The following is a 23897-nucleotide window of genomic DNA, read 5'->3' as shown; positions in this document are numbered from 1 at the left end:
AACACTAAAACATGAATTGTGAGATGCAGTTCTTCTCGTACATGTATCATGCTCCTACAATACCTACATACTGGGGTAGCGAAGATTTTGTAACAATCAAACATTGCATTTTCATTTTATTGATGAAATACTGTTTCATTATTGATAAATTTAAATAAGTATATGCTTTATATATTTCCACATATATTTTGATCTAGCTCCAAACAATAATATTCTTTATGCCTTGCAGTAATTAATATTCAAAAATGTATGAATCAGCACAAGAACCAATTATACAGCTGTGTAACATAAGAGAACATCCTTTACATGATAATGATATTTAAGTTGCTTGCATCATGACCAAGACTTGCTGCCGTTTCAGTCAGAATATAGGTGGCACTTCTGTCTGTTGTTTTGGTCCTATCCAATGCTGCTGCAAGTCCTGGTGTTACAACAGCTTTAATTTTACTGGCTTTTTGTGACACTGGCATAACAAATTCTTCATCTGGACTTTGTGTTCTCTTCACTCTGGCTGGAGACAGTGTCAGGTAGTGAGACATTAGATGGTCCAGGCTCCAGTTTCTCTTTGTATTTTGCTTCTGCAGCTTTCTTTTTTTCTGCTCTTTGTTTTTTGGCAGTTTGTATTTTATCTATGCCTGCCATGCATCCCCTTCTACCTTTCTCTCACTGAGCAAGTAGGAACTGTCTGTCATCTTCAAACTTCATCATTGTTAGGACATCTTGATGTGCCATGTCAAACAAGTCCTCCAAAGATTCACAAAACACTGTTTCATCTTTCTTCTGCTTGTCTGTATTGCGATTCTTGGTCTTTTTCAATGTTTTCCATTTTCCGAACACCTTTTCTAACTTTGTGATCAGATGCTGCTTTGCCCTCAGTGGGATTCTAGCTCTCTCCCAAAAAGGAATTGCCATGTCTATAGAAGTCACAGCAGCATCATGGACAGTTTTCTTCAAATCAGTGTGTTTGAAGAAAAATACCTTGAGTATTTGCCCATTTGAGGGCAATTCGTTTCCCTTTATTTCAGTCGGTGGAACCAATAAGGTATACAAATGTTCTACTTCTAGTAGCTGACATGTTTTACTGAAGTTTCCAGTTAATGGTAAGCATGTTAAGTCAGCAAGTGTCTCTTTTTACATTTATCTCATGTTAGATTCACCATCACCAAAGATCTGAAAGAAAAGAAGATGTGAATTGAAGCAAAATTTTCAGCTTGTAGTCTAAAATAACATTTTTGAAAGTATGTTATTTGTGAGAAATATTTAAACCCAGGTATAGTTTTAAATTGAATATAAAATTATACTTTAGTTACACTCAGGTGGTTAACTTCTATCCTCTTTATAAGTGATGTGATTAGATACTGGATAATGGATAACCTATTGCACGGGCACTTGGGCAGCGATAACTGATATATTTACAACCTTCAGCTATGATGTGCTACCTCTAAATATTAATGTATGACAAAAATATTTGGCAGGCTTTCTTTTTTACCAAAGCATAAAATGAAGGGGTGAGAGTAATGAATTTCCAACTTTTATTTTTTTGAACCACCCTAGTTATTATTCAAGCTGCAGCACTTTTAAAGTCTGTTTCAGTTTCAATATAAATGCATAAACAGCTTGTGTTGTTGTGGTTTAAGTCAGCATTTGCATTTTATTAGTCAACAACAGTAAAGCCCCAGTCACAACCCACCGTGCATTTTTTTTCGCCGTACGTTTTCTGTGGATGCCACGGCCACTACATTTTTGTGAAAACGTAGGGAAGCAGTGGCAAGAGGAGGGAGGGAGTACGTTCAACGCACGTCTCTAGGAGTGTAACGATAAAGAGAGATGACAGTAATGGTGTGTGTGTGTGTGTGTGTGTGTGTGTGTGTGTGTGTGTGTGTGTGTGTGTGTGTGTGTGTTGGGGGGGTGTCGCTTTTCTTTTTTTATGAGTGGGACCGGCGCGGCAGGTGTTTTTCGGCGTCGGCGATGCATGAGTATGTCCAGCCTGCAGCGGTCAGTTGTACGAGTGTTTACTTGCCTCGAAAATTTACAGCTAGTTAACAGACTGAAGCTGTGGAGTGTGTGTTGCTGATGTTTGGAAATAAAGTCCAAGTTAAGGTGAGAAGCTGCGTTGTGCATGCACGTCTGTCGGCCTCCAAATCCGTACTGCCTACGTACGTTAATTCAATTCAATAGTAATTGAATGAAAATGTGCTGCTTTGAATCCGTACTGAGGCAGTACTCACAACGTGCATCATCTGTACTGCTGGTGAATCCGCAGCCTGACCGCAGCGAAAGTTCTAAATGCACTAAAACCTCTACGGTGTGTCTGCGTGCTCCTAAATTCGTACTGAGGCAGTACTTACGAAGTACGGATCTTCAAATTTAGCCCATGTTTTTGCAAGTAGACTGCACGCACGTGCAAGTACAGCGGGTTGTGACCACGGCTTAAGTGCTTTCAAATACCACCTGCATTCAGTTCAGTTCATTTTTGAAGCACAAAATCACATTTAAAGTAATTTTTACTGTGCATCTAGAAAGTATTCACAGTGCTTCACTTTTTCCACATTTATGCTACAGCCTTTTTCCAAAATGGAGTCAATTTTTTTTTTCTCAAAATTCTACACATAATACCCCATAATGACAATATGAAAAAAGTTTTTAGATGTTTGAAAATTTATTATAAATACAAATAAACAAGAAATTACATGTAGATAAATATTCGCAGCCTTTGCCATGGAGCTCACCTGTCTACATATAAGGTGCCACATTTGACAGTACACGTCAGAGCACAAACCAATCATGAAGTCAAAGGAATTGTCTGTAGACCTCCGAGACAGGATTGTCTGGAGGCACAAATCTGGGCAAGGGAACAGAAACATTTCTGCTGCTTTGAAGGTCCTAATGAGCACAGTGGCTTCCATCATCTGTAAATGGAAGAAGTTCAGATCCACCAGGACTCTTCCTAGACCTAAGCCGCACGTCTGAACTGAGTGATTGGGGGAGAATGATCTTAGTCAGGGATGGTCAGTCTGTCAGAGCTCCAGCATTCCACTGTGGAGAGAGGAGAACCTTCCAGAAGGACAACAATCTCTGCAGCAATTCACCAATCAGGCCTGCATGGTAGAGTGGCCAAACAGAAGCCACTCCTTAGTAAAAGGCACATGGCAGCCCACCTGGAGTTTGAAAAAAGACATCTGAAGGACTCTCAGACCAGGAGAAACAAAATTCACTGGTCTGATGACACAAAGATTGATCTCTTTGGAGGAAACCAGACACCATCCCTACAGTGAAGCATGGTGGTGGCAGCATCATGCTCTGGGGATGTTTCAGCAGCAGGAACTGGGAGACTAGTCAGGATTGAGGGGGAAAAATGAATGCCCCATAAGAAAGCAGTTATATCACAGCATGGCGCAAAGCAATGCTGTGGTGAAGCCTCACGGGACATGTTCTGGCATGTCCAGGCACATCCACAATTTCTCTATTTTACAATTTTGATGATAAACTTCAAGATGAAATAGATTTTTTTTTAAAACATTTAATTAGCCTCCTTGTTGCCTCTGTCACTGCTTTCATTGTTGTAATTATAAAAAAAAAATATGAATTTGGCAACTTCGGTGACAATGAATGCTGTGACATTCCACACAAAAAGGGCGGGGCCTCTTCTGCCTACACAAGCAAACAATTATGTTCTTCCCTGAAGTTTCACTTCATACACATCTTTAAACGTACTGTTCATTCATGCAGGGTGGCATGGTGGCTTAGTGGTTAGCACTGTTGCCTTACAGCAAGAAAGCTATGGGGTTACGTCCCATGTGGGGCCTTTCTGTGTGGAGTTTGCATGTTCTCCTCTTGTTTGGATGTGGGAGGGACCCGGAGCGAACTCACGGAAAGACATGCATGTTTGGTGAATTTGAAACTTTAAATTGATCATAGGTGTGCCTGCAGGCGTCAGTGTGTTTCTGTGTCTAAATGTGTACTCCACGTCATGTCCTATGACAGGTGACAGGTGAGTTGGACTCTCAGGACATTTAACCAGAGGAAAGTCTCCCGGGTTTGCAGGGTTCACTCTGATCATCAGATGGTAGATCAAGAATTCCACAGGGATTCTCAATGACTTTGATGGCTTGTGATGGACTCAAAACATTCCTCCTTGGAGTAAAATGAGACAAACCTGATCAGCTTTTTGGGTACGATACAATGTGCTGGGGCCACCGTGGTTTCACTCCTGTCAGTCACAAGTTGTGACCCCTCCCCTCTGGTCATGTCTTGGACATGTCAACCACATGAGAGGAAGTTTCGCACCTTCACCAAAATGTCGCTTTCAGTAGGAGTGTTTGCTGGGGTTATAACCGCTGCCTGAGGTTAATATCAACTTCTTTAAACACTTCGTCTGTCTTTGATGTGCTTTAATGTTAACAAAAAAATTCTGATCAAGAGACAAAGTCTCATGATCCAGACCCATAAATACAAAGCGCACAGTGCGTTTCTGAATGCCTCACCTCTGTTTGAATCGGTCTTTTTTTTGTTTTTGTCTTTTTCAGTCACCGATGTGGAATTGAAGCGGCTGAAGGATGCATTTAAGAGAACCAGCGGCTTGTCCTGCTACATGACCCAGCAATGCTTCTACAGGGAGGTGCTGGGAGACGGTGTTCCCCCGAAAGTCGCAGAGGTAAAAGGTTGATTTTATTTTGGGTGATAACTATGCTGCAGCATTATAACATATTACCCAGGAACCACTCGACAAACCTTTATTAGGTTTAATGGATCATCCGGTGTCACCTGAGAGACGGAGTCAGGGAGAGACCTGATTAAAGTCCAGAATACCTGCTGTGGGAGTTTGTCTCAGTGTTTGTCCAGACTCTTGTCTCAAACGTGGAGTCTGTGACAACCACAAACCTAAAACAGACCTTCAAAAGTCACGTCAGACTCATCCTCCTGGTGGCCGGCTGCTGCACATGATACATTAAAAGGATATCATTATGCTCCTCTTATGTCACATTTTATGCAGTTAAAGGATTTAATAGTGTAACAACATAAAAAACCGCCTTATTCACACAATTTTTAAAAGGATCATGGGTATTATAGTTTTAAAAGCGTAAAACATTGTCTTATTTAAAACAGTTTGAAAAAAGAATGAAGATATTGTAGTTTAAAAGCATGAAATCCTGCCTTATTTATACTATGATTTGGAAAAAAGGATGCTGTTAACACCCAAAGATAAACGCATAACAATCTAAACCTAAAACAAAGAAAGACATTGAAAGTTTTTTTTTTTTTTTTTACTGCAAATATAAAAATCATCATTTTTACAGTCAGCTATCATTCTGGACACAAAAACTGAGTCAGCACGCATGAAGGAGTGGTGAGGGAAGCCACCAAGACACCATAATGGTTGTGATGGAGTTTGAAGCTTCAGGGGCTGTGAGTGGAGAGACTGAAAGACTTTATTTTTTTTCTCTCTCTTTAACAATGGTTTCTTCTCTTAAGTCAGACTTCAGACGCTGACTCAGTCTGTAGAAACAACTGGGGTTAAAATCATCTGAGTTTCTGTGAGAAGACAGATGCCTTAGTGAGGAGCCAAGATGAGCTTTGTTCTTGGTACCAGGTCCCTGAGTCCTTTGTGTCAAAGGAGCCGTTACTTTGGCGAATCACTGGCACTGTGTGAGGACGTCAGCGTTGCGGCCGTGTGGTGTGTGTCTGTGAACGTGACCCAGTCAGTGTCCGCGTGCCTCAGAGGACCACAGCCGCTGAGGAAGGTTGAGGACACGCCCACGTTCCACCTGGCTATGTACTTTGGGGGAGTGGGGATGGACGTCACCCCTGAGTGCTCCTGCACTGGACCTGTCATCCTCACCCACACAAGAGAGCTGCGTGATCAGGTTCAGATTGGACCCTTTTGAGCAGCAGCCACAGTCTGAAGTTATGTTTGGTTCCACAGAGGTCTTCCTGCTCACTGATGGTTCCAGCTCTTTAGCGGTTGATGTGGTTGCTCTTCCTCTGCTTCTGTACTTGATCTGTGATGGATGATGCCGTGTTACTTTTGGAGGCTGCACACATGAAAATAAACAGGTGGAGATGCACGCAGTCCCTTTAACATTTGTGTGTATCCCAGAAAAGCTCCTGTCAGCACAGTGCAAATAAATAAGAGCAAAACATACTTTTAATACTTCATTTGCCTTTTTTGACTTTTTTTTTTTTTTTGTAGGTGATCTACACGTCATTTGGAGGTTTGGCTAAAGGGCTGCACTTTAACAATCTGATTGTGGGCCTGGTGCTGCTGACCCGAGGGCGAGATGAAGAGAAGGCCAAGTGTAAGTTTGTCCGCTCACATCTAAAGCTTTGCCTTTGTGACATCATAATGACATCCTCAGCGCTACTCTTTGCTGAAGTGATACTGTGTGTGTGTGTGTGTGTGTGTGTGTGTGTGCGCGCACGCGTACGTGGACATGCGTGCACAGACCTCTTTAGTCTGTTTGCCAGTGAGCCGGGCGGATACGCTGCCAGAGACGATATGGAAGCAGTCCTGCAGGTCCTGGATGGAGAAGTCCCACCTTCTCTCAGGAGATGTTTTTCTGAGGTCAGTGGCCTCAGATATATCTGAGAGACATGAATTAAAGTTGGATTATTATAAAAAGTGAGTTCTTTTGTCTTCTCCTTTTGTTCACTCTGAGTTGACACAGCAGATCCAGTGTGGTCCTGCCTGTTTATTTGGAATCAGTTTTACTCTGGATGCCCTTCCTGACACATTACATGGAGAATGGATAGGGCTGGCCTTGAACAGAGAACCTTCTGCTCTGAAAACAAGCATGCTAACCACTTGTCATCCATGCTGCCCAGACTGTAGCACTCTGTACTTGGTACAGTCCAAACGATCACCCTTTCCTTTCCAGCCTGGCACAGCTTTGACCATGAAAGACCAACATGAATCAAGTCCATTTACATTTATTTGCACAAACACTTCCTCAAACTACTCGACAATAAAAGCTGAACTCTAGACAGCAGGAGTCTTTCAGAAAAGTGTCACACATTGCTGCTTTCTCAATTAGTATTTATTCTCCATCTATTGTTGAGGTTTCGAAGTGCAATCAAACTAGTAACTGCAGAAACATGACAGCCTACATAAATGTGTTCTGGTGTGTGTGTGGCAACCAAAATGCTGAAATAAAACAAATTTGTGAAATATAGTAATTTCAATATCTCCGTGCCTATTTATCCGATAGGCATGATTTTTGTCGAAATATGTTACCAAGTGTGGTCGTCACAGTGGAACTATGTGGGTTGAGGTCAGAGGTCAATTTTATTTGCATATAGAACATTATGCCACAAAATTGACCGTTCAGATCAAGTGACATCTCTTGCGTTACTTTGCCAGTCATGGACATCCTCAATCCTCATAAAACACAAATGGCAGTTTATCATGGCGACCTTCCCCCAAAAAAGGAGAACAAAATTGTGATGTGGATGCCACTGAATTACAAGAAATTACCATGGAAACAGGGAAGTTAACATCTCTCATGTACACCTGATTGCAAATTTGAAGCTCATCTTCAGAATGAAGAGTGTGGTTACTTCTGTAGGCTTGATACAATTTGAAGTACCTTGTGAAGTACTGGTCCTCTGAGATACTTCTAATTGAAACAGATGTTAACTGATCTCTGGTGGATACAAGATGAGCCACAAATTTGCAATCGGTGTACATGAGAGAAGTCAACATCCCTGTTTCCATGGTAATTTCTTGTAATTCAGTGGCATCCACATCACAGTTTTGCTCTCCTTTTTTGGGGGAAGGTTGCCATGATAAACTGCCAGTTGTATTTTATGATAATATCCATGACTGGCAAAGTAACGCAAGAGATGTCGCCCACCTTCTTGATCCAAACGGTCAATTTTGTGACATAACGTTCCATATGCAAATTAAATTGATCTCTGATCTCAACCCACATAGTTCCATTGTGATGGCCACACTTGGTAAAATATTTCAACACAAAAATAATGCCTATCAGATAAATAGGTGTGGAGAAATTTTCTTACTATATTTAACAAATTAGTTTTATTTCAGCATTTTGGTTGCCAAAGTAATGATTTTTCACCAAGACAGCCTCCAGATAGAACAACAAAAATATCATTACTGAAAAGCTGAGGAAATTCTATATCGGAATCAACCTATTCCAGCCGGTTAGTGCTCTGACACCGGCTTTAAAGATGGACTTCCACGTTAACAGCTTTTTAAAACACAGCATGTCTAATAGAGGGACCCTGTCATGTTTATCTTCAAGGCTAGTTGGAGCTAACGTGAGCTGAGTCAGCTCAGTGAGAGCGTGCAGAGTTCCACCCAGTGGCTCTGCTTGTCACTGGAGATCTTGGAGACGGTTGTGGGTTCAAATCCCAGTAGATCAGCAGTTTGTCTGACATGAACAACAACCACATTCAAAGTGATTTAAACCACATTTCTCTGGCATTCTGATGCTCTGTTTGAACATCACCAGATGCTCTTCAGTGTCTGCAAGTGGTCTAAACAAACTGACTGTCAAAAACAAATGACTCAACAGATATAGGCTTTAGAAATAAAAAAAAAATTAAAAACGGCTCATTTCAAGCTACATGCTACTTCAACCACACCTGTTCAATTTCTCTCATGTATGTGATAAGATTATTCCCTGCAACAATCTCAGATACAGTAGTGTTCAGAATAATAGTAGTGCTATGTGACTAAATCAAATCAATTTTATTTATATAGCGCCAAATCACAACAAACAGTTGCCCCAAGGCGCTTTATATTGTAAGGCAAAAGCCATACAATAATTATGTAAAACCCCAATGGTCAAAACGACCCCCTGTGAGCAAGCACTTGGCTACAGTGGGAAGGAAAAACTCCCTTTTAACAGGAAGAAACCTCCAGCAGAACCAGGCTCAGGGAGGGGCAGTCTTCTGCTGGGACTGGTTGGGGCTGAGGGAGAGAACCGGGAAAAAGACATGCTGTGGAGGGGAGCAGAGATCGATCACTAATGATTAAATGCAGAGTGGTGCATACAGAGCAAAAAGAGAAAGAAACAGTGCATCATGGGAACCCCCCAGCAGTCTACGTCTATAGCAGCATAACTAAGGGATGGTTCAGGGTCACCTGATCCAGCCCTAACTATAAGCTTTAGCAAAGAGGAAAGTTTTAAGCCTAATCTTAAAAGTAGAGAGGGTGTCTGTCTCCCTGATCTGAATTGGGAGCTGGTTCCACAGGAGAGGAGCCTGAAAGCTGAAGGCTCTGCCTCCCATTCTACTCTTACAAACCCTAGGAACTACAAGTAAGCCTGCAGTCTGAGAGCGAAGCGCTCTATTGGGGTGATATGGTACTACGAGGTCCCTAAGATAAGATGGGACCTGATTATTCAAAACCTTATAAGTAAGAAGAAGAATTTTAAATTCTATTCTAGAATTAACAGGAAGCCAATGAAGAGAGGCCAATATGGGTGAGATATGCTCTCTCCTTCTTGTCCCTGTTAGTACTCTAGCTGCAGCATTTTGAATTAACTGAAGGCTTTTCAGGGAACTTTTAGGACAACCTGATAATAATGAATTACAGTAGTCCAGCCTAGAGGAAATAAATGCATGAATTAGTTTTTCAGCATCACTCTGAGACAAGACCTTTCTAATTTTAGAGATAGTGCGCAAATGCAAAAAAGCAGTCCTACATATTTGTTTAATATGCGCATTGAATGACATATCCTTATCAAAAATGACTCCAAGATTTCTTACAGTATTACTAGAGGTCAGGGTAATGCCATCCAGAGTAAGGATCTGGTTAGACACCATGTTTGTGAGATTTGTGGGGCCAAGTACAATAACTTCAGTTTTATGAGTTTAAAAGCAGGAAATTAGAGGTCATCCATGTCTTTATGTCTGTAAGACATTCCTGCAGTTTAGCTAATTGGTGTGTGTCCTCTGGCTTCATGGATAGATAAAGCTGGGTATCATCTGCGTAACAATGAAAATTTAAGCAATGCCATCTAATAATACTGCCTAAGGGAAACATGTATAAAGTGAATAAAATTGGTCCTAGCACAGAACCTTGTGGAACTCCATAATTAACCTTAGTCTGTGAAGAAGATTCCCCATTTACATGAACAAATTGTAATCTATTAGATAAATATGATTCAAACCACCGCAGCGCAGTGCCTTTAATACCTATGGCATGCTCTAATCTCTGTAATAAAATTTTATGGTCAACAGTATCAAAAGCAGCACTGAGGTCTAACAGAACAAGCACAGAGATGAGTCCACTGTCTGAGGCCATAAGATCATTTGTAACCGTCACTAATGCTGTTTCTGTACTATGATGAATTCTAAAACCTGACTGAAACTCTTCAAATAGACCATTCCTCTGCAGATGATCAGTTAGCTGTTTTACAACTATTCTTTCAAGAATTTTTGAGAGAAAAGGGAGGTTGGAGATTGGCCTATAATTAGCTAAGATAGCTGGGCCAAGTGATGGCTTTTTAAGTAATGGTTTAATTACTGCCACCTTAAAAGCCTGCGGTACATAACCAACTAATAAAGATAGATTGATCATATTTAAGATTGAAGCATTAATTAATGGTAGGGCTTCCTTGAGCAGCCTGGTAGGAATGGGGTCTAATAGACATGTTGATGGTTTGGAGGAAGTAACTAATGAAAATAAAAAGATTAATACTAAAGACTAAATTAATATTAAGACTAAAAAGATTAATCCAGGTTTTGAGTATACAAGGGCTGTCAATAAAGTATAGGTCCTTTTAATTTTTTTCAAAAACTATATGGATTTCATTCATATGTTTTTACGTCAGACATGCTTGAACCCTTGTGCGCATGCGTGAGTTTTTCCACGCCTGTCGGTGACATCATTCGCCTTTGAGCACTCCTTGTGGGAGGAGTCGTCCAGCCCCTCGTCAGAATTCCTTTGTCTGAGAAGTTGCTGAGAGACTGGCGCTTTGTTTGATCAAAATTTTTTCTAAACCTGTGAGACACATCGAAGTGGACACGGTTCGAAAAATTAAGCTGGTTTTCGGTGAAAATTTTAACAGCTGATGAGAGATTTTGAGGCGATACTGTCACTTTAAGGACTTCCCACGGTGCGAGACGTCGCGCAGCACTCTCAGGCGCCGTCGTCAGCCTGTTTCAAGCTGAAAACCTCCACATTTCAGGCTCTATTGATCCAGGATGTCGTGAGAGAACAGAGAAGTTTCAGAAGAAGTCGGTTTCAGCATTTTATCCAGATATTCCACTGTTAAAGGAGATTTTTTTAATGAAAGATGTGCGGACCCGTCTGCGCGTCAGGACGCAGCTAAAACACCTCCGTGTTGATAACCATTTGTAAAATCCAGGTGGCTTTTGATGGCTTTCAGTGAAGTGAGTATATGAGAAATTGTTTAACAGCTGGACATGTTCCAACTTGTCCTTAAGGCTTCCAACAGAAGTGTTTTTCCTGTGACGGAGCGTCGCAGCGGCTGCGAGCCGACGCTGCAATCCGTCCGCACGTCTTTCATTAAAAAAATCTCCTTTAACAGTGGAATATCCAGATAAAATGCTGAAACCGACTTCTTCTGAAACTTCTCTGTTCTCTCACGACGTCCTGGATCAATAGAGCCTGAAATGTGGAGGTTTTCAGCTTGAAACAGGCTGACGACGGCGCCTGAGAGCGCTGCGCGACGTCTCGCACCGTGGGAAGTCCTTAAAGCGACAGTATCACCTCAAAATCTCTCATCAGCCGTTAAAATGTTCACCGAAAACCAGCTTAATTTTTTGAACCGTGTCCACTTCGATGTGTCTCACAGGTTTAGAAAAAATTTTGATCAAACAAAGCGCCAGTCTCTCAGCAACTTCTCAGACGACTCCTCCCACAAGGAGTGCTCACAGGCGGATGACGTCACCGGCAGGCGTGGAAAAACTCACGCATGCGCACGAGGGTTCAAGCATGTCTGACGTAAAAACATATGAATGAAATCCATATAGTTTTTGAAAAAAATAAAAAGGACCTATACTTTATTGACAGACCTCGTATTTCTTATTGTTACTTGGGAAACAAGGTACCAGTAGATTCAGTAGATTCTCACAAATCCAACAAGACCAAGCATTCATGATATGCACACTCTTAAGGCTATGAAATTGGGCTATTAGGAAAAAAAAAAAAAAGTAGAAAAGGGAGTGTTCACAATAATAGTAGCATCTGCTGTTGATGCTACAAACTCAAAGCTATTATGTTCAAACTGCTTTTTTAGCAATCCTGTGAATCACTAAACTGGTATTTAGTTGTATAACCACAGTTTTTCATGATTTCTTCACATCTGCGAGGCATGGAGTCAACCCACTTGTTGCACCTTTCAGCTGTTATTCCACTCCAAGATTCTTTAACAACATTCCACAATTCATTCACATTTCTTGGTTTTGTTTCATAAACAGTTTTTTTGATGTCACCCCACAAGTTCTCAATTGGATTTAGGTCCGGGGATTGGGCAGGCCACTCCAAAACATTAATTTTGTTGGTTTGGAACCAAGATTTTGCTGGTTTACTAGTGTGCTTGGGGTCATTGTCTTGCTGAAACACCCATTTCAAGGGCATGTCCTCTTCAGCATAAGGCAACATGACCTCTTCAAGTATTTTGACATATCAAACTGATCCATGATACCTGGTATGCGATATATAGGCCCAACACCATAGTAGGAGAAACATGCCCATATCATGATGCTTGCACCACCATGCTTCACTGTCTTCACTGTGAACTGTGGCTTGAATTCAGAGTTTTGCTTCACACAGGCGTCTTCTAACTGTCACAGCACTTACAGATAACTCCAGACTGTCTTTGATCATCCTGGAGCTGATCAGTGGGTGAGCCTTTGCCATTCTGGTTATTCTTCTATCCATTTTGATGGTTGTTTTCTGTTTTCTTCCATGCGTCTCTTGTTTTTTTTTGGGGTTTTTTTGTCCATTTTAAAGCATTGGAGATCATTGTTGTTGAACAGCCTATAATTTTTTGCACCTGCGTATAAATTTTCTCCTCTGCAATCAACTTTTTAATCAAACTACGCTGTTCTTCTGAACAATGTCTTGAACGTCCCATTTTCCGCAGGCTTTCAAAGAGAAAAGCATGTTCAACAGGTGCTGGCTTCATCCTTAAATTGGGGACACCTGATTCACACCTGTTTGTTCCACAAAAATGACGAACTCACTGACTGAATGCCACACTACTATTATTGTGAACACCCCCTTTTCTACTTTTTTTACTAATAGCCCAATTTCATAGCCTTAAGAGTGTGCATATCATGAATGCTTGGTCTTGTTGGATTTGTGAGAATCTACTGAATCTACTGGTACCTTGTTTCCCATGTAACAATAAGAAATATACTCAAAACCTGGATTAATCTTTTTAGTCACATAGCACTACTATTATTCTGAACACTACTGTATGAGAATTAGAGTCCTCACTTGCACTGAGCCCTGTCCTGGCAAGGAGGTGCGGTCGCCATTTTTGAGCGCCGCTCATAGACGCTCAATGAGTCTCGTCAAGAAACAGGTGGAAAATGCCGGAAACCTGCACATGTTGGCAAAGCCACAAACGGAGGAAGAAGGGAGACAATATTTCCTCCTATAAGTAAGAGGTTTTGGTTCTTCTTGTCACTTTATCCGTGACATTTGTTTGATAAACAGGTGTATGTTTCCTGCCCGTGTCTTCAAAGGACACGGACCATTAACTCTTCACCCTGCTAGACCAGTGTCTAGTTAAAATACTTGTCGTTAGTGATTAAAATTGTTCAAGACCGACATTTTTTTATTTTCTTTTTTAAATTTGCACCTTTAAAATAACGGAGCTGCTGCTTGGAGATTATGACCCGCGCTGTGCCGCTTACACCTCACAGCCTCACACAGATGTGCACACACACCACTGACTTCATGAATGAAACTCGGCCAATAATTGTGTGTGTGTGTTGTGTGTATATGTTTAGTAATGTTTTTAGGAGCCGCGCTGCGCTGAACACAGCAGCAGCTCGGTTCAGTTCAGCAGTGTAGCTTAACAACGCAGATCCGTGTAACTTTCAACACTAATATTTGTGAATGTGTGTGTGTGTCAGAGTAAGTTTAATACTTTCCTGACATAATTTAATGTAAATTAATTTTACTGGCTTGATATCCTGGTCAGAATGGTATTTTAAGACGTATGTGCGAGTGTTTTCCTAAGTGCCGTCAGTCGCAAATCCCCATTGAAAATGCATTAACATCCAGAAACTTTGTCAATATTTTTAAATTGAATTTATTTTCATTTATATAGCGCCAAATCACAACAAGCTTGCCTCAAGGCGCTTAATATTTTGCCCGGTTAGGAGGCGTCTTGTCCACAAAGGGACGTTCGCATTTAGTGGGAGTCCGGAGTCTAGTTCTCATATATAACCTCTTTGGTAAGTACAGCCACACCTGCTCCTAATATCTGTTGTCCATCCAGCAGATGGTAGACGGTTGTGTGTGAAGTTCCATTTGTGTTAATTTGGTGTATGAAAGTTCACAAATGTCTACGTCCTTCCTGGGTCGGTGTTGCTGCAGGGCGACAAGGTGAACTATGAGCGCTTCAGGACCTGGTTGCTCCAGAACAAAGAGGCCTTCACCTTATCCAGATGGCTCCTGTCCAGCGGCGTGTGCGTCACGCTGACTGACGACAGCGACACGCCCACCTTCTACCAGACGCTGGCTGGTGTCACGCACTGTGAGTCCCATCATCACTCTCAGCTTTTTTTTTTTCCCCAAAGTCAAAGCCAGCTTTATTGTCAATTCTTCACATGTACCAGACATACAAAGCAATCGCAATTATGTTTCCCACCATCCCACGGTGAAATATTCCTGACAGTAAGGTAGTCAATGAGACAAACATATCTAGCATTCAAGTAACCAATAATAAGTAAGCAGGTGATGAAGACTCAAGTTTCCTTTACTCAACCAGATTTAACATAATGTTGACATGTTCAAGTCTCGTCTGTAAGTCAGACCTGACCAATATGGCTGCAACCACACTGTGTTTACACACCGCTTCAGTCCACGTTAACAGGGGAGAGTATGTATTCCACACACTGTGAAACACGTTATGTCCAGGTCACAACTTTTATCATTTGAACATTTCTACAAAAGTTTCACACATGGAGGTAAAAAAATAAGAGTTGCTTTAATCACTACTAAAAAAAAATAAATCTAAATCCATCATAAATTTTTCACTTTGTTAAAAATTTTTGTGACTTTTTAATGTTCTTGTATTCTTCAACATGTGTTTTCACTGTTGTTTTTTCTGGAGCGGCGGCATGGTGGCTTAGTGGTTAGTGCTGTTGCCTTACATTAAGAAGGTTCCAGGTTCTCTCCAGTCCCATCCCACTCCAACAGAAAAATTACTGTCCAATCCCGAGCCAGAGTAAAAAAAAAAAAAAAAAAAAAAAAAAAATCTGTCCCGTCCTGCTCCTGGTAAAATGACTCCCACTCCCATCCCTCTCCCATTCAGAATGACTCCCATTCCTGTACCACTCCCATTTTTTCCTTCTTTTAGTTTTTCGGCTTTAGTGTTCTGCAGTTTTATTTCAGAAGATGTGGCAACAGAAACAGTTAATCTGTGGTAATACAGGGAGGCACTTATTGCCTTAATTAAAAAAATAAATAAAAATTCACTGAAAGACACAAAACATAAATAATGCATGGCCTGTGGTCTTACAGTTTTTCAAAATGTGGTGGTGGACAAGTAATGATCCTGACATTTACTTTGACTTCTATTTCTGTAACTGCTGACTGTATGAAACCAACATATTTCATGTTTTGTGTGGTCAGCTTTATTTTTATTTAATTTTTTGCCAATATATATCCATTCCTACATTTAAGGCCTGCAGCATTTTCCAAAAAAAAAAAAGGTTGGGACAGGGCAGTTTATTGTAAATGTAAGAATTAATAATTTTTACAGACAGTTTTCTTGAGAAATGTCAGGATCAAAACATGAACATTTCCAACTCAGTGAATATTTCTTAGACTTCATTTACAGTAGGGTAAAAAAGTATATAGTCAGCCCCTGATTGTGCAAGTTCTCCTACTATTTAGAAAGATGAGAGAGGTCTGTAATTTTCATCATAGGTACACTTCAACTATAAGAGACAAAATGAGAAAAAAAAAGAAAATGACATTGTAGGATTTTTAAAGAAATGTTTAAAGATTTTTAAGAAGGGGGACCGGAGGGTGTGTTCCAACTATAGGGGGATCACACTCCTCAGCCTCCCCGGTAAGGTCTATTCCAGAGTACTGGAGAGGAGAATTCGACTGATGGTCGAACCTCGGATTCAGGAGGAGCAGTGTGGTTTTCGTCCTGGTCACAGCACACTGAACCAGCTCTACACGCTCCATTGGGTGCTCGAGGGTTCATGGGAGTTCGCCCAACCAGTCCATATGTGTTTTGTGGATCTGGAGAAGGCGTTCGACCATGTCCCTCGGGGCACCCTGTAGTGGCAGTACGGGGTCTGGGGTACGACCGCAGCAGGAGCTTGGTTCGCATTGCCGGTAGTAAGTCAAACCTGTTTCCTGTGCATGTTGGCCTCCGCCAGGGCTGCCCTTTGTCACTGGTTCTGTTCATTATTTTTATGGACAGAATTTCTAGGCGCAGCCAGGGTGTAGAGGGGGTCTGGTTTGGGAACCACAGAATCTCGTCTCTGCTGTTTGCGGACAATGTGGTTCTGTTGGCTTCGTCAAATCAGGACCTTCAGCGTGCACTGGGGCAGTTTCCAGCCGACTGTGAGGCGTCCGGGATGAAAATCAGCACCTCCAAATCCAAGGCCATGGTTCTCAACCGGAAAAAGGTGCTTTGCCCACTTCAGGTCTGTGGAGTGTCCTTGTCTCAAGTGGAGGAGTTTAAGTATCTTGGGGTCTTGTTCACGAGTGAGGGACAGATGGAGCGTGAGATCGATAGACGGATCGGTGCAGCATCTGCAGTGATATGGTTGCTGTATCGGACCGTCGTGAAGAGAAAGCTGAGTAGGGGGGCAAAGCTCTCGATCTGCGTTCCGATCCTCACCTATGGTCATGAGATTTGGCTCATGACCGAAAGAACGAGATCGCGGGTACAAGCGGCCGAGATGAGTTTCCTCCGCAGGGTGGCTGGGCGCTCCCTTAGAGATAGGGTGAGGAGCTCGGTCACTCGGGAGGAGCTCGGAGTCGAGCCGCTGCTCCTCCATGTCGAAAGGAGTCAGTTGAGGTGGCTCGGGCATCTTTTCCGGATGCCCCCTGGACGCCTCGCTGGAGAGGTGTTCCGGGCACGTCCCATTGGGAGGAGGCCCCGGGGAAGACCCAGGACACGCTGGAAGGATTACATCTCTCGGCTGGCTTGGGAACGCCTTGGGGTTCCCCCGGAGGAGCTGGGGGAGGTGTGTGTGGATCGGGAGGTCTGGGCGGCTTTGCTTGAGCTGCTGCCCCCGCGACCCGACTCCGGATAAAGCGGAAGAAAATGGATGGATGGATTTTTAAAGAATTTATTTGTAAATTATGGTGGAAAATAAGTATTTGGTCACCCACAAACAAACAAGATTTCTGGCTCTCACAGACCTGTAACTTCCTCTTTAAGAAGCTCTTCTGCCCTCCACCTGTTACCTGTATTAATGGCATTTGTTGGAACTCGTTATCTGTATAAAAGACACCTGTCCACAGCCTCAAACAGTCAGACTCCAAACTCAACCATGGCCAAGACCAAAGAGCTGTTGAATGACACCAGGAAGAAAATTGTAGATGTGCACCAGGCTGGGAAGAGTGAATCTACAATAGTCAAGCAGGTTGGTCTGAATAAATCAACTGTGGGAGTAATTGTATGAAAATGGAAGACATACAAGACCATTGATAATCTCCCTTGATCTGGGGCTCCACGCAAGATGTCATCCCGTGGGGTCAAAATGAACGGTGAACAAAAATCCCAGAACTACACAGAGGGACCTGATGAATGACCTGCAGAGAGCTGGGACCAAAGTAACAAAGGCTACACACTACGCAGAGAGGGACTCAAATCCTGCAGTGCCAGGCGTGTCCCCCTGCTTAACACAGTAAAGACTGACTCTTTTGCTGTAAGACAGACAGCAAAAAAAAAATCTCCATGTTGGAAACCATTCAGAAGATTCAGACGGCTTTCGATGGCTTTCAGTCGCGTGAGTGTCCGAGAAATTGTGTAACAGCTGGACATGCCCAACATGTCCTGTGAGACTTCCAAGACGGAGGTGTTTTTTTGCTGCGCGTTCTGAGCTGCTTCGTGCCGACACGCGAAATCCTCCGCACGTCTTTCATTACAAAATCTCCTGTAACAGTGGAATGTGCTGCAAAAGTGTTATGTCCTGCTCTGTTGCCATTTCTGTGGTAGTCACACGATGTCCCGGATCAACACAGCATTCAGTTTAGAAATGATCTGGTCGATCCAGCCTGTTGAATGGCCGCTCGGCGCGCCGCGCGCCCTCCGCCACTGTGGGCTGTCTTTAAAAAGGTTTTAACAGTCCATAATCCGCGTGACGCCGACAGAATCTTCACCGATATCCAACTGAATCTATCGAATGGTTTCCAACTGCCTGTCTCTAACAGTTTCTGAAAAAAATTTCATGGAGCAAAGCGGCAGTCTCTCAGCAAGTTCTCAGACAAAAGAAATCAGACGGGAGGGCTGGACCAGTGCTCGCTCAAAGCCTGCCCACAGATGAATGACGCAACCGACAGGCGTGGAAAAACTCACGCATGCGCACGAAAGTTCAAGCTTGGCTGATGTAATCACACGTGATTCAAATCCATATAGTTTTTGAAAAAAATAAAAAGGTACGATACTTTTTGGACAGACCTCGTATGGACTGAAGATAGAAGAGGATTGGGAGAATATCATGTGGTCAGATGAAACCAAAGTAGAACATTTTGGTAAAAACTCAACTCGTCGTGTTTGGAGGAAGAAGAATGCTGAGTTGCATCCCAAGAACACCATATCTACTGTGAAGCATGGAGGTGGAAACATCATGCTTTGGGGCTGTTTTTCTGTAAAGGGGACAGGACGACTGATCCGTGTTAAGGGAAGAATGAACGGGGCCATGTATCGTGAGATTTTAAGCCAAAACCTCCTTCCATCAGTGAGAGCATTGAAGATGCAACGTGGCTAGGTCGTCCAGCATGACAGTGATCCCGAACACACCGCTCGGGCTACAAAGGAGTGGCTCTGTAAAAAGCATTTCAAGGTCCTGGAGTGGCTGAACCAGTCTCCAGACTTCAACCCCATAGAAAATTTGTGGAGGGAGTTGAAAGTCCGTGTTGTCCAGCGACAGCCCCAAAACATCACTGCTCTAGAGAGCTGCATGGAGGAATGGACCAAAATACCAGCTACAGTGTGTGCAAACCTGGTGAAGACTTACAGGAAATGACCTCTGTCATTGCCAACAAAGATTATGTTACAAAGTATTGAGTTGAACTTTTGTTATTGACCAAATACTTATTTTCCACCATAATTTCCAAATAAATTCTTTAAAAATCCTACAATGTGATTTCTTTGATAATTTTTTGTTTTTTGTTTTTTCCTCATTTTGTGTCTCATAGTTGAAGTGTACCTATGTTGAAAATTACAGACCTCTCTCATCTTTCTAAGTAGGAGAACTTGCACCATCAGGGACTGACTAAATACTTTTTTTTACCCCACTGTACATCAGTCATTCAGAAATAATAACTGTGGTATTTTATGGTAAATCTGTGTCCGGTAGGCAGTTCTCGAAAACTAAATGTCCATGCTGAAAGAAAAGTAAGGGAAGCCACCAAGACACAACTCTGGAAGAACTTTTGGCTTTTGTGGGTGTGAGTGGAGAAAATGGGAATTAGGGATGTGAATCGTACAGCAACTCACGATTCAGTTCGATTCCGATTCTTGGGGTGACGATTCAAATCAGAATCGATTTTCGATTCAAAGAGCTCTGACAAATAGTTATATTACTTAAAAAATGTTTATGTTTAAGAAAATGCAGCTTTAATTAGGTTAATCAAGTGATTCTAAAGATGTAAATTTACTTATCTGCTTTGCTCATTCAAAGTTGGCTGGCAGTTTAACAAAGCGCTGGTCAGTAGTCGGCAGAGACCGCTGCTCCCCTCTTTTAACGCCGGGTGATGACGTAGCATGTGGGCTTGTGGATTTGAAGTGTTTCCAAAGTACTTGACTTTCATTTTGCAGATTTTGCACACTGCGTAAGTCATATCAAGCTCCTTCTTATGCAGCAAATAATAAAATCCAAAATGCATCCAAACATTTGCCTTCAGCAAAGACGGTGCTGACTGAATTAGCTCTTCATCCACCATGCTAAGCTGCAGCTCACGCACGCCAGACCCCCCCGCGGGCACACTGTAGTACGGAAGCCGCTGCCTGACAAATGGTACATGCAGCGAGTAAGCAAGAAAATGTTTAAAAAATGCTTTTTAAAAATCGATTCTTGGACATTTTGGATCAATTCAGAATCGTAATAAATAAGAATCGCGATTTGGACGTGAATCGATTTTTTTTTTTTTTTTTTTTTTTTCGCCCGACACCCCTAATGGGAATAGTGCAACATTTTTATTTTTATCTTCATTTTACATACAGTCCCAACTTTTTCTGATTTGTGGTTGTTTCTGTTGCCTTTCTGATATTACAGAACTGCTGTAAAGAAAAGTGTTAACATTTTATTATTTTTTTTAAACTTTGTAGAACAAACACAAACACCAAACTCTTATGAAGAAGGAGAAAATACACAAACGTGCAGGAAAAACTGAACAATGCAGACTGATTTGACTCTCATGATTTTTAAAATAATAAGTAACTGACTTTGAAATAAATGAAACGCTGAGCTGCAGAGAGCACCTTTGAAAAGTAACAAAAATCAGCAGCTTATATTTTTATTCTGGCTAGAGTTCATTTCCTCTTTTTTTCTCCTCCTCAGTCACATTTTGTACTTGAACATAAAATGACATTAAGCCATCTAAAATAAATATCTTTGGAAAATAACAGCCTGTTAAGGTTCAGAGTTCAAAGCTGCTTTATGTGATTTCTGCTTCTGAACATCACTGCAGAGTTTCTCCACATCATGTGTGTGTGATTTTTATAACTCTCCTTCTTATATTCTCATTTTTAAGGGATTTTTGACCATTTATTTCATCTTATAAATTCAGTATAACTGTCACTGACACGTGCAGACGGTGTGAACAGGACGTACCGTCAGAACAGTCCAGAGAGAAATAAAGGCAGGACCACAGTTTTGTTTGTGTTGCTTCCTTCTCTGCTCTCCGCACGCTCTCTCACTCTGCACTGACTGAAGCGTTTTGCTCTTTCATTAGTAACATACTATGCCAGTATGCTAGCCATACGAAAGGGAAAACAAGTGCGTCTTGAGCATTATAAACTTGTAATGTTGTCATAGAAATAAAACCCGTGTGTGTGTGTGTGTGTGTATTCTCGGTAAACAAATATAAAAAAAAAAATCATATTACCAAAGTGCCTGTGTGTGGCTTCGTTCACGGCGAAACCCAGAAGAGCTGACAGTTGCTGTTTGGTGTGCTTATGTATTTGGTCAAGGATGAATGCTGCTAAAACTGAATGTTGATAGGATTAGGGCTGAGACGATTAATCAAGTAATTTGAATAATTCCATCCATCCATCCATTTTCTTCCGTCAGGTCGCAGGGGCAGCAGCTCAAGCAAAGCCGCCCAGACCTCCCAATCCAATCGAATAATTCGATTCCAAAAAATGTTTGAGGCAAATTCTTTGCCTCGATGCTTTGTTTAACACTGTAGTACATACGCCAGTCCTGTATGTGGTGCTGTATCGCTCCCACAAAAAGCAGGGAAAAAGCCCATAGAGCATGTGCATTGCTAATGTAAGAACTAATCAATGTAGCTGGTGATGCTACAACTTTACAATGCTGCACACTGAGTAAAATAAAGCCTTTTAAGAGGAAAACGGGTCCGCGCTGATCATCGTGAACCTATTGCGCATTTAAAGTGAAACTGTGTGTTTGTGTGTGTGTGTATATATATATATATATATATATATATATATATATATATATATATATATATATATATATATATTACACTCAACAAAAATATAAACACAATTTTGGTTTTGCTCCCATTTTGTATGAGATGAACTCAAAGATCTAAAACTTTTTCCACATACACAATATCACCATTTCCCTCAAATATTGTTCACAAACCAGTCTAAATCTGTGATAGTGAGCACTTCTCCTTTGCTGAGATAATCCATCCCACCTCACAGGTGTGCCATATCAAGATGCTGATTAGACACCATGATTAGTGCACAGGTGTGCCTTAGACTGCCCACAATAAAAGGCCACTCTGAAAGGTGGAGTTTTGTTTTATTGGGGGGGGATACCAGTCAGTATCTGGTGTGACCACCATTTGCCTCATGCAGTGCAACACATCTCCTTCGCATAGAGTTGATCAGGTTGTCAATTGTGGCCTGTGGAATGTTGGTCCACTCCTCTTCAATGGCTGTGCGAAGTTGCTGGATATTGGCAGGAACTGGTACACGCTGTCGTATACGCCGGTCCAGAGCATCCCAAACATGCTCAATGGGCGACATGTCCGGTGAGTATGGGACATTTTCAGCTTCCAAGAATTGTGTACAGATCCTTGCAACATGGGGCCGTGCATTATCCTGCTGCAACATGAGGTGATGTTCTTGGATGTATGGCACAACAATGGGCCTCAGGATCTCGTCACGGTATCTCTGTGCATTCAAAATGCCATCAATAAAATGCACCTGTGTTCTTCATCCATAACAGACACCTGCCCATACCATAACCCCACCGCCACCATGGGCCACTCGATCCACAACACTGACATCAGAAAACCGCTCACCCACACGACGCCACACACGCTGTCTGCCATCTGCCCTGAACAGTGTGAACCGGGATTCATCCGTGAAGAGAACACCTCTCCAACGTGGTCTGCGGTTGTGAGGCTAGTTGGATGTACTGCCAAATTCTCTGAAACGCCTTTGGAGACGGCTTATGGTAGAGAAATGACATTGTGCTGTGTGATAAAACTGCACCTTTCAGAGTGGCCTTTTATTGTGGACAGTCTAAGGCACACCTGTGCACTAATCATGGTGTCTAATCAGCATCTTGATATGGCACACCTGTGAGGTGGGATGGATTATCTCAGCAAAGGAGAAGTGCTCACTATCACAGATTTAGACTGGTTTGTGAACAATATTTGAGGGAAATGGTGATATTGTGTATGTGGAAAAAGTTTTAGATCTTTGAGTTCATCTCATACAAAATGGGAGCAAAACCAGAAGTGTTGCATTTATATTTTTGTTGAGTGTACACACACACACACACATATATATATATATGTGTATGTATATGTATATATATATATATATATATATATATATATATATATATATATATGTATGTATATATATATATATATATATATATATATATATATATATATATATATATATATATAAAAACCCTAACCCGGTTTGGTCCACTGGCTGCTCTCCACCTCAAAAGGACACGCCTTTAAGTGGATCACATTTAACTGTTCAAAAAAAAAAAAAAAAAGCTTTTATTTGGATTTGATAAGAGTTTTGATTTATCAGTGCAGCTTTTGTGGAAACGCCACTCGTGAGACCTGATGGGTTGGGGTGGATTAGACAGGTCACTCCTTCTCAGAAAATCAGACTTCCAGACTTTGTGTCGAGTTGATTTTCACAGACAGACAGAGAGACAGGAGGATGACACACAAACTCCATCCAGCCCTCTGATTGGTTCCTTCTTAGGACTGCGTGGCTTTGAGGTCCACCACGAGGTTCTTACTTTGAGCCGGAGGACAGAGAGCTGGACAGAACCTGACGGGGGAACCTGGATGTGGCCTTTAA

General features: G+C 41.9%; 1 protein-coding gene across 1 annotated transcript in view; it reads left to right on the top strand.

Annotated features, from left to right (window-relative positions):
- usp32 (ubiquitin specific peptidase 32) overlaps positions 1–23897 on the top strand; it is a 215450-nt gene that overhangs the window by 54837 nt on the left and 136716 nt on the right. The window contains exons 2-5 of the mRNA XM_034169021.1: positions 4527–4654; positions 6191–6296; positions 6444–6562; positions 14546–14705. Of these exons, the coding sequence (XP_034024912.1) occupies positions 4527–4654; positions 6191–6296; positions 6444–6562; positions 14546–14705 (513 nt within the window). The remainder of the gene's footprint in view (positions 1–4526; positions 4655–6190; positions 6297–6443; positions 6563–14545; positions 14706–23897) is intronic.

Source organism: Thalassophryne amazonica, chromosome 4, assembly GCF_902500255.1.
Source record: "Thalassophryne amazonica chromosome 4, fThaAma1.1, whole genome shotgun sequence".
Taxonomy (NCBI): domain Eukaryota; kingdom Metazoa; phylum Chordata; class Actinopteri; order Batrachoidiformes; family Batrachoididae; genus Thalassophryne; species Thalassophryne amazonica.
The sequence above is the reverse complement of the archived record's forward strand: the minus strand, read 5'-3'. Positions and strand labels throughout refer to the sequence as shown.